The sequence below is a fragment of the Protopterus annectens genome, chromosome 17.part0, assembly GCF_019279795.1.
Source record: "Protopterus annectens isolate FY-2018-M chromosome 17.part0, PAN1.0, whole genome shotgun sequence".
In the NCBI taxonomy this organism is placed as follows: Eukaryota; Metazoa; Chordata; order Ceratodontiformes; family Protopteridae; genus Protopterus; species Protopterus annectens.
Window position 1 is genome coordinate 736,139,080 of NC_056751.1, and position 10,798 is coordinate 736,149,877.

At 36.4% G+C, this 10,798-nt stretch overlaps 1 protein-coding gene across 7 annotated transcripts in view; it reads left to right on the top strand.

Moving 5' to 3' along the window:
* Positions 1 to 2,327: 2,327 nt before the first annotated feature.
* The window catches only part of ARHGEF11 (Rho guanine nucleotide exchange factor 11), a 4,318,379-nt gene continuing 4,309,908 nt past the window's right edge, over positions 2,328 to 10,798 (top strand). For 6 of the 7 annotated variants that reach the window (XM_044059020.1, XM_044059026.1, XM_044059025.1 and 3 more), the window contains exon 1: positions 2,347 to 2,452. In XM_044059020.1, the coding sequence (XP_043914955.1) occupies positions 2,424 to 2,452 (29 nt within the window). In that variant the 5' untranslated portion in view covers positions 2,347 to 2,423. Of the gene's footprint in view, positions 2,453 to 10,798 lie in introns of all 7 variants that reach the window. The other variant, XM_044059024.1, reaches the window with a different exon arrangement.

A 10,798-nucleotide genomic window follows, 5' to 3' on the forward strand; every position in this document is an offset into this window, starting at 1 on the left:
AAAACGTGTTACTACACAACATATAAAATGCTCTTAGGATAAATTAATATAAATAATTTTCTGCCACGGTTATGCTCATAGCTCACAACCTTCCATCTCTAAAATGAGGAACACTAGCCCTCATAATGTGGAACAAATGGGCAAAATGTGGAACACATACTAATGGCTTACTAACAACTTCAACTAGGAAGGTCATAGGATGGTTAAAATACGCTGGTTTTACTTATAAGGAAGATCTTTTAATGGATTACTATGATTCATTTCTATTTACAATGGATTTCACTAAAAAAAAGCCTAACACTGAATGTGTGACAGTGTCTTTCAATGTGGAACTTTGAGGAACGTGAACTTTTTAAGACCCCAAATGAGGTACGTTCCTCGTAATGAGGTACACTTGAGAGGTATGGTTATGCTAAAGAAATCTTAACATTGACTGCGTAACGGACCTTTTATAATATGGAACTGTGAGGAACATGGACTTTCCAAGTCTCTAAGCGAGGAAAGTCCCTCGTAATGAGGTACACTTAACTTGTGTGAAGTCCGTAATTTCAACACTCAAAAGACACAATGTACGTAGGATGTGGGTAATCGCATATTTACAGTATAAGTACATGAAGAATGCGAAAAAAGAATACACTTCTAAAAATATCTTTTTAATGGTATAAATGGTAGTAGGTCCAACAACCAAAACCTTCTAGAAGTATATAAGCCTATACGGACGCCAGGGACACTTCTATTATCTTTCTCTCTTGCACGACTTTTGAATTCCCTTCCCCCACAAATTAGAACCATCAACAACCTTTTTTCCTCTAAAAAACAGCTTCACTCGTACCCTTCTTCTCATTGGGAATGCGCCTGTTCTCAACCCGCCTGACTTTATCCACTACATTCCTACTTTATACCACTCTGCTTCATCCTCTCCTCTCCACTATCTATTTAACTTCTTCCCTTTTGCCTCTTACTCATCCCAAATAACATGGAATTGTAAGGTCCTTTCCTCCTCAACACCTACTCTTAATCCTTACATAATTATGCTCCTATATTTATACTTTTACTATTTCACGCCCTGTCATTTTTTCCTCAGTATACTATACACTTGTTGCTTTCACACTTTATACTAAGTATAAGTAAGAACTCGCTTTGATTTACACTGTTAAATATGTACATAACTCATTTTTATATCCTCAATATACTATGTCCTCGTTCTTTTCGCACTTTAAACTAGGTATAAGTGACAAACCGCTTTGATTTCCACTGCTATAAAAGTTAAAAACTGTTTTTGATTTTTATTAATGAGCTATGTATAAAGTATAGACTATGACTGTACTATAAAGGTGTGATTTGTACTGTTAAAGGATTGGGAGCTTTTCTCCGCGGGCCTCCATTGAAAATGGGCTCATTTTTGGCCCAATTGACTTTCCCGGTAAACAAATACAAAATAAATAGTAACTTAAAATAACGTGTGCCCTTCCTATATGTCTTGCGGTAACATTAGGAGGGCTGAATATATATATATATATATATATATATATATATATATATATATATATATGTGTATACATATATACATACGTATACATATATACATACATATATATATATATACACATACATATATACACACACACACACACACACACACACATTTTAAATGATAGTTGGGTGGTGGGGACAACATTAGGCTTGAGTACAAAATGTAAATTTTTGGTTACACCCCCCCGCTAACGAAAAAGTAACTATCATACCTTACAAGACTTCCTGCTTTTGACTCAAAATTTCTCTGTCCTTTTTAATCCCACCCTAAAAGTGGCGAATTTTAGATAAAATGTGGTGAATTGCACTTAATAAGTAACGACAATTAGAGTTACAGACTTTCCTTACATTGGAAAATGCACATTAATTTTCATTGTCTTCTTCTATCAACGTCTCAAGTTAATAACACTAATATTTTGTTTGCTGTGCATATTAAACTAAAAAATGCGCAGGACAACACCGGAGAGTAAAACTGCCTTCAGTCTTTATTATCACAGCCTCGCGCAACACCAACTTAAGATAAAATAAAAACACAAGTGCCTTTTTTTTCTACAATGGCATTGCATTAATAAACATTACACTGGTAATTTCTCACGACGTATACTTTTTTGCTTGTATCATCCAACAAGGGTAGCAAGAAACACTCTAGCCACAAAGTACAAACCAAAATGAACATAACAGAACCTCACATACCCAGCATGAAAAACACAGATTTTTTTAACTACTAACCATCCATACGTCACTTCAGTAAAATAACAACACAGCAGCCTTGCAAGTAGCCAATCAGAAGGCTCGCCACAGTCACGCGCTGAACGCGTTGCGAAGGACCCCAAGTTGTCTATGGTGCCCCTTTGGAAAAGGGATCGCCATCTCTATGGGCCGCAGCAAAGATGCTCCCTGCCCCAAGTCCAGAACCCAGGTAAGGACCGCTTTGGCTTATTTATTCCACTGGACCGGCCGGGGTTCCATAGGAGTGGTACACATTGATGATAGGATGTGGTATTATGGGATAATGCCGCTTAGTTTCCAGTCGGAAATGCGGAAAAGCAGGATGTCTTTTTCCCGTAGTCGTTTTGCGTTTTCACGGAAATAGAGAAATGGGAATATTTCCAACCCTGGTCTGAATGTCTTTGTTAAGCTTAGAGTCCACACTTACTGTATTCCTTTGGACTGATCTCTTGAGAGGTGCATCTGAGTGCGGATTATTTTGTTTACTGCATTTGGGGACACTGGTGGTTATTCCTCCTTGTGAAGTAATTGGTCAACATTAATGTCTAGAAACCAGTGATGGTTGGGAACCACAAGGAGCAGGACCGCTAGTTGGCTTAATACACCAGATGTGCACAGTGAATATGGGCTGCATAACAGTAGTTATCATTTATACTGCACAAGTTGGTTAAGCTTTTAATGAGTAATTTTTATGTATTTATTTTAGTAGAGATCGGTAGTGATTGGAACTGAGCGTTTGGGTGGGGGCCACTAGTCTAACTACTCTGTAGCTATAAGCATCCAGAATGACATGTTATTTTGTCTGGTATGTAGTTATTCCCTGATATGATTCACACAGTCAGCTACACTGGAAAGCATGAGGAAGCAATTTGATATGCTTTATTAATGCAGTAAATCTTTACGAATGAGACTTTTCCAGTTTAATTAAATATGCTGTATGCGTTTGCTGTGCAAATGGTATACGTGATGAAGTGTATTTCCTTCCAGTATCTGCCAGCAGGAATACCTTTTTGTAATCTCTTTCATGTCTTTGGCACAGTGCAGATTAATTCCATTGTGGTATACCATACATTGCTTCTGCAGGCTTCCTGCCACTGTCACCCATGTTGCATACACGTATCTAGTAAACATAGGCAGCTCACTGGAATTGCACAGTTTCTCTTGCAAGAAGTACAGCTGTCTAGCTGCATTATATATCTGATAAGTTTTAATTTTTGCTTTAAGAGAAATAATAAATATATTGTGAGGTGTGAAGTTGGCGTGTTGCCAGCAAAGTCTTTTTAGTTTTTTTTATTCCAGTGGAAGCTTTTTAGATATTTTGGTAGCGATATTGGATCATTATAGACATAGTATGTTTGGTAGTAGTAATAAAAGATTAACACATTCTGGTTACGTGAAACCCCTAATGACTAAGTATAGATTTTTCTGACAGTTTAGTTTCCAAATTGATTTTCGTTCAAGAGCACTTTATGTTGCGTAGAGGTGTCAGATCTGGAGTATTTTGTTGTTACATTATGCAGTGTGCATAAAAAGTTTGTAAGCCCAACAAGGTTTCTTACAAATAATGCTGAAAACTGAGCTAGTGATAGATTGCAAATGAATATGAGATTTAACCATATCCCTGCAGTGGTACATTTTGTAGAAATTGTTTCCATGTTAAAGGCGTTTGCATTTGTTTTGACTTTGCTTTAGTGTTTTCTTATTTACTATGACATAGATTATTGTTTCATTTTGTGATAAATGTGTGCTAGAGAGCTGATGTGCTCCCGTAATTTTAAGTGTAGTTGCAGTGCTAATACATTGTATGAAGGTGTTGTTTTAAGGAGCAGTTTTAAATATTTTAAATAATCACTGCTACTTTAATGTGTTGTCCTGTGCTTGTGAAAATATCAAATAGAACTAGGATACCTCAAAATTAATTTAAATTCTAACATGTAATCATGCTGTTTGCTCTTTATGTTGCTTCAGAGCAGCCTTTAATTGTATGTAGTTTAGCAGAAATTAAGTGAGCACTGAAGATTGAATTGCTTATGTCTGTAAGCATAAACAAACATCATGGTTGATGTCAGTTAAAAGATTTACTTCATAAGAATAAGCATTGCATCATGAATGTTGTGCTGTGTAAATCAGTGAGGAATTTTTATTTGAGATTTCTTTTTATTGCAGGAGAGTTTCTTATTGCGTTATTTTGGGATAGTGCCTTGTTTACTTTCATCACCCCACTGCTGTACTGATGTTGGGTAACTTCAGTGTTATTGGCCTTTCACACTTTCTGGGTGTCTTTTGGAAATGTGGTTATCTTTAATATCCTTTTGTTTGGGTACACACACAAAACTGTGTATAGGTAGCTAATGAAGACTGCATGGAATTTTAAGACTAGTCATATATATTTGTATATATTTTTATTCTGTATACTTATGCTTGTTATGCATATTTTTATTTTATGATATTTTGTATTATTACCGTTAACTAATTTGATGAAGCTTGTATATTTTATTGGTAAATAATGCAGACTGTCTTGCCAGTCTTGTTGATAGTTGAGCTGAGTGTTTTGTTTGGTACAGGTAACTAAAATGTTTGGATGAAATGAATAATTTCTCAGTAAAGAAAATTGAAAGGATTTTCGGCAAATCTTATATGAGAAAAAGTGTTTAGTATTATTAGACATTACAGGACTAGGAAATACAAAATCCAAAATGCTGACACTCCACTGCTATAGGAAATGCTAACGAGTTAGAAGAGCGTGCTTATGGTGAATGATTACACATTATTTTTGTATTGACACGCTGATCCTGGGCTCCGTTTGTGTGCTGTGCCTCTTTTTGTTGTAAAACTACTTTTTGTGTTGTGCAGTGTGCTTTAGTTGGATTTGTGATTGAGAACAGAAGTAAGATATTAAGTGATCTGTAATCCTATATTGCAAAGATGTGTGAATTTGCCAGTTGTATTTTACTTTAAACTTTTTCAGTTTTACTTTTCTGCAGCATTTCATTGCGACAACTCATTTTGTAACCTTATAGAGTGGTATTTCATCTCTTGTTTTGTTTTAAGAAAAAATTGTGGAAGTGCCTTTGTTTTGCTAAAATTATTTTAACAATTGACGCACTTTATCGGCTGTTACTCAGTACAGCAGGAATGGTTACTGGATCTTTAAGGTGTTTACTGTATCATTACAAAGTACTATACATTTCAACCTGCAGACATTAGAAGGGACCTTGTTCCTATTTTCACGGTAGGGACATCCAGCCAAAAATGTAGCCTTCTAATTAGCATAAAACTTAAATACCAAATAGCATGTAACTTTTCTCACGTCCAGTATGAATGTTGGATACTGCTCAGTAAGAAAAATGATGGAAAAAATATAAGCACATTATCAAAGAAACCGTTTCAATTCTGTGGACTATTCTACCACACAAGGCCATTTTATTTTTGCTCCTAAAAAAGGGAGCTGTAAGATTTGTGTCTTCTTTTAAGCTATTGGTACCATTAGTCATGAGTGTAGTTTTCTGTCTGCTGACAGCTTCAAAACTCACATGATGAGTGGAATTCAGAAAATTGTGTGAAGAGGTAAATTAAGCCTGAAAATAGAAACATACTTCCGAAAATCGTGAATCGTGTATTATCAGTCAGGCCTGAGCATAGAAACATCCACATCCCTCCAAAATGGGGACAGTTGAGAGGCCTGTAAGGTGCTGAAATACTTTTTATTTATTGCATTATATAGAGTTTGAGAGAACCTCATGGAGTCAGGATTCTATCACTGTATTACATTACCATACTGCACTGGTTCTGGCGCCCCTTCCATAGGTTTCAACCCCCCACCTTGTGTTTGTAAGGCAAACACCTTAACCATTAGGCCACCCTCCCAACCCTTTCTTAGAGCTGCACACTGCTTATTGTTGTAGGAGGTGACATGAAAATAAACACTATGCATCGTCTGTACTCTAGTATATCAACAAGAATCACAGTACATAGGCTACTTATCAAATGTTACTGTTGTTTGCTGCCACAGAAAGGCTACACTACTTGTGAAGGTGTGTTTTAGAAAATCTTTAGGTTGGCATTGACAGTATAAGGTATTGTAGAACTGGAACCATAACATAAAAGATTTTACTTCTACAAATTTTGTTTGAGTTGCCACAGCACTTTTTTGCTGTATGCAGAATCATGGCCGAGATTTCCTGTGATGTCATTCTGTGGGTGTGACCATATGCAAAAAAAAAAATATGGCAAGCAAGGGAAACTTAAGTCTCAAAGACTTCTAATTTTGCTGAATAAATTTTAAGTTTCTTTGCAATACAGTTGCCAAGGAAGCACAGTATTAAATAAAGGTGTCTGGGAAGGTACCACATGCCATTTAAGGATTTACATTGTAAAAGGCATCTGTGATTGGCTTATGCTGTGATAAGTAATGTATTTAAAACTGTTTCAAGGCGGATCTTGTAAGAAGTAATATTTAAGGGGCAGAAAATACCACAGAACATAAGCTCAAAGTTGCTTATTATAGCTCTAATTGAAATGGACCACAGTCTTATTTACAAATGGGGCATAACAAGTTATCTATAGCTTTTTATCCATTTTCTTGATTTTTTTTTTATTTTAAATAATAAAAATATCCAGCTTTAAAAAAGTCAAAAGGATATTTTTGAGTTTGGTGCCAACTGTTAAGCACAGATTAAAGTTTGTATTAAAACATTGTTCCTACAGGATTATTAGGTTTAGAAATGTCATGCTTTTGAATATAGTAATGCTTACTAACTTTATGAAATGTGTTACATTTGGATCAAAACATTAATTTAACCCCCCTTCTCATACAAGTATTTGTGGACTTAAGTATTTAAACTTAACCTCTGGCTCCAGTTTGTGGTCTCTTATTTTTAAAGCTGTGACAGTTAATGTATTGGTGTAAACATTCCATCTTTGCTTTGTCTGTTCTTAACCAGCTCCTCTTCTAGGTTCTGCTACATGTTGTGTAAGCCAACTCCCAATTATTTGTCTAGAAGCATACCTTGTTGTAGTAATGTGAAGACTTCAGCTGGTATGTTGTGCTACTGTTGTATTCCTTCTCCTGCCTAATGATTTTATTGTCATGCTGACAGCTGGCTAGTTCTGTATTCATTAGCACGCTGCATTTCACTGTCAAGAATTTATTTAGTGAGTTGCTAAATCTTCGTATGTGTCTTATGGGTGTTTCTAAAGCATCGAGTGTGTTTAGCGGGGGGAATGTAGTAATTTATTCAATTGATATAGTGGGGTCTGCATTTGGCAAGTGGCTACTCCAAAGTTTGTATAGGATTGTTGGAAGAAGTAAAATGGTAGTTCTTATATAAGACTGAAAGATTTTTTTGATTTTTGTACCGTATGGTCGCATAAATTAAGTTTAGTAAGTAGTCTTTTTGGGGAGTGAGTGTGAGGTCCGTGAGAGAATTTGGTAGACATAGAGAGGCAGTCGCCCTATGCAGAAAGGGAAGAAATTGGTAAGCACAAGCTGGTAAACAGATACTGTTTATTATTGAAAGTAAACCCGAGTGTGTTAAATAGGAGCGAATAGTGCAGTCCTTGCCTAAGAGAGGCAAACTTTTAGATGGGTGAAGCCACACCTAATCAAAGGAGGTACACTTGCTTATTGGACCCAACCTAGGCTAGGATAAAAAGAATCTGGGTGGGTTGTACCATTCTTAACGTGGAGAAGTAAACTCATTAGGTGGTGTGGCCTTTAGACAGGAGATATGAATGTGTGTCACAGAGAAAAAAAAATATTTCCAATGTTTTTATAGGGTGAGCTACATAACTGAACATGGTGCTGCCCTGATAACCAAAGCTTTTATAATTTTCTGCAAGACATGCAATTAAAGACTGGTATTAGCCATGCTGCTGTTTAGTATATTCATTTTTGTGTAATAGTTGTCATGACATGTTCCTTGTGTACTGAAAGTGGTGTGTGTGTGTGTGTGTGTGTGTGTGTGTGTGTGTGTGTGTGTGTGTGTGTGTGTGTGTGTGCATATTTGTATTTGAGTTTGAAAGTTGTTTATTCTTGTGTAACCCTTTTATTTTTTATTATGTTTGCTGTTTTAGTTATGCTGCGTGTCTTAACTTGAAAATTATGGCTGTTTGAGGGGGCAGGTGTCCCCAGTATATACTCTTCAAAAAAGTAAAGCAAATTTGTTTTTTCAGTGTGGACCTGGTGTAATATTGATGTTGAAATAGTTCTTGCAGTCCTTTCTGCAGAACAGTGATTGTACAGGCAGTGTGGCACACATCCAGAAGTAGGGAACTGTTGACATATTGAAGCCCAGTCTGAAATACTTCAGCATGTTCTAATTTAGGAGACGGATGCAAACGGGAGTCTATCAGTGTTCCTCTTCTAAAGAAGAGAAAGCGTTCCTTTTAGATGTATAGTTCAGCTTGCTATCACAGCAGTAGCAATATTGTACTAGTTATGAAGCCACTAAAGGCTTATTGTGTTTTTTTTTTTTTTTTTTTTTTTTTCCAATAAATGAATTTTACCCCTCTTGAGAACTTTTCCACACCATTGCCTCACACGGTCGTCTTTTGCTGCTGGCTTTGGTATCCCTCTGGTAATTCTGTTGCCATGTGACAGATTTAGCCTGTCTTTGGACTTGCAGCTTGTGTCCTACACTCCAAGAATTAAAAGACTGGTAGTATTAATTGGGCACTAGCAAAGTGTGTGCTTGTGTGTGTGTGTGTGTAGGGGAGTATGATATCAGCTTAGTGTCATTTCAATGTGACATGATAGAGAGGGGGAGAGTTAGATTCTCTCCCTTGAAAAAGTAGACAGTCACATGATTTGATGAAGGTATCCGCTTTTTATTGATGTTGTATTGTATACAGTTGTACGAGGGCACTTAGTAATATGCTAGAACTTTATTTTTTACTAGGGTTGATCTTCAGATAAGAGAAGTCTCAGCCCCAATAAATAGGAAGAGTTGGCTGGAGAGCTGTCAAGCTGTTCTCATCTGGACTTCTGGCACCAGTGAACCCGGGTTTCTTGAGTTGTGGGCAGAACTTGGTGTATTGCTGTTTTTGCATGTTTTAAGTAGCTAGAAGAGGCATGATCATCAGAAGACAGTGCTAGTGTTACTCACAGCTTATGGATTAAGTGTTATTTTACATGTGTGAGACAAATTTATTTCTGGTTGTGTGCTTACATTTTTGTACTATGCAAATCTGAATGTCAGTAATTACATCTGTGCAGCACAAAGTCACCAGATTATTCTGAGACTAATAAAAAAAATTCTTATCTTGTTTGAAAGAGATGCACTGAATTAGAATGCCACTTAAATTAATTTCAGCTTTCACTGACCTGTTGTAGAGAATGGCACTTAATAACTAGCCTTAAGTACCTAAGTCTGCCGTATCCGAGGTTGTGTACAGGCATTACAGAGCAACAACATGAAGTACATTTTTTTTCCTTAATAAGAAGTATGTTTTGAGGAAACTCCTCATATGGAGTGGTAAGAAAATATTAAGAACGTCTTCATCTAGGGGTGAAAATGTTTTGGTTCCTGTCCTTAAAAGTGTAAGCTGACAATCATGGAGTATGGAGCAGCATTCTGTATATATAACAAATGTGACTTAATAAACCTAGACGAGGTATGGTGCAATAAAAATTTATGGGATTAAGGAACATCAAAAATGAAGAAAGATAGGTTTTATGTGCAATTGATTATAGGTTGATAAAAAAAGCGATCTTGTATTGGTATACAAGAGTAAATGTTAGAGTGCACATTGGGATTTACTTTCATAAAATATGCAAAAGATACCAGGAATAATTATTGGTGGTTCTTGAAAGAATGACTAAAAGTAGGTCTGATTTATTTTCAGATGAGGGCTGGGAAAAGATGGAATAATTTTCCAACTGAGTTAAGGTTGACAGAGAGCTTACTAATTTTTTGAAAAATAATTAGGCGGCATGGAAAAGGGATCTACTGGACCTTCTGTTTCTGAAAGTTGGATGGCGATGACCTCCTGTGAAGTCCTTGGTGGTTAATATGGTAACATTGCAAGTTAAAGTGCAGTGTATAGTAGTAGTAGACAGCATCATATACTAAAGTAATATACCCACTGACAGTCCAGCATTGTCAGGATTTATCCACAGTTTGTGTGGTTTGGTCATGAGAGTGATGCATTAAAAGCTGTTAGAAACTAAAGCTGCCACACAAATGGCAGCCAAGTGAACAGCTTGAAAATTTTCTGCTGCTGTAATTTGTTTTCTTTTGGTAGCACATTAGGGCAGCTTAAAATTCCCATGTATTGCAGAGAATTATGATTGGTTTTGTGATCATAACCCTTAATTAGGATTTGATTCCTGATCATAATCCTCTTTGTAATAGCTAGGTTCTTGTGTATGAACATTGCTGTAACAAGGTTATTTTTTCTCTCCATTTCAGAGAATAATGACACTCCATGTGCTACATGGAACTTGCACAATTCTTAGGGGTGAACACATAGTGTAAGACAATGTAAGGAAGCTGTGTGAGGTAGTGGCTTGTAACATGCAAGTCATGGTTCAGAA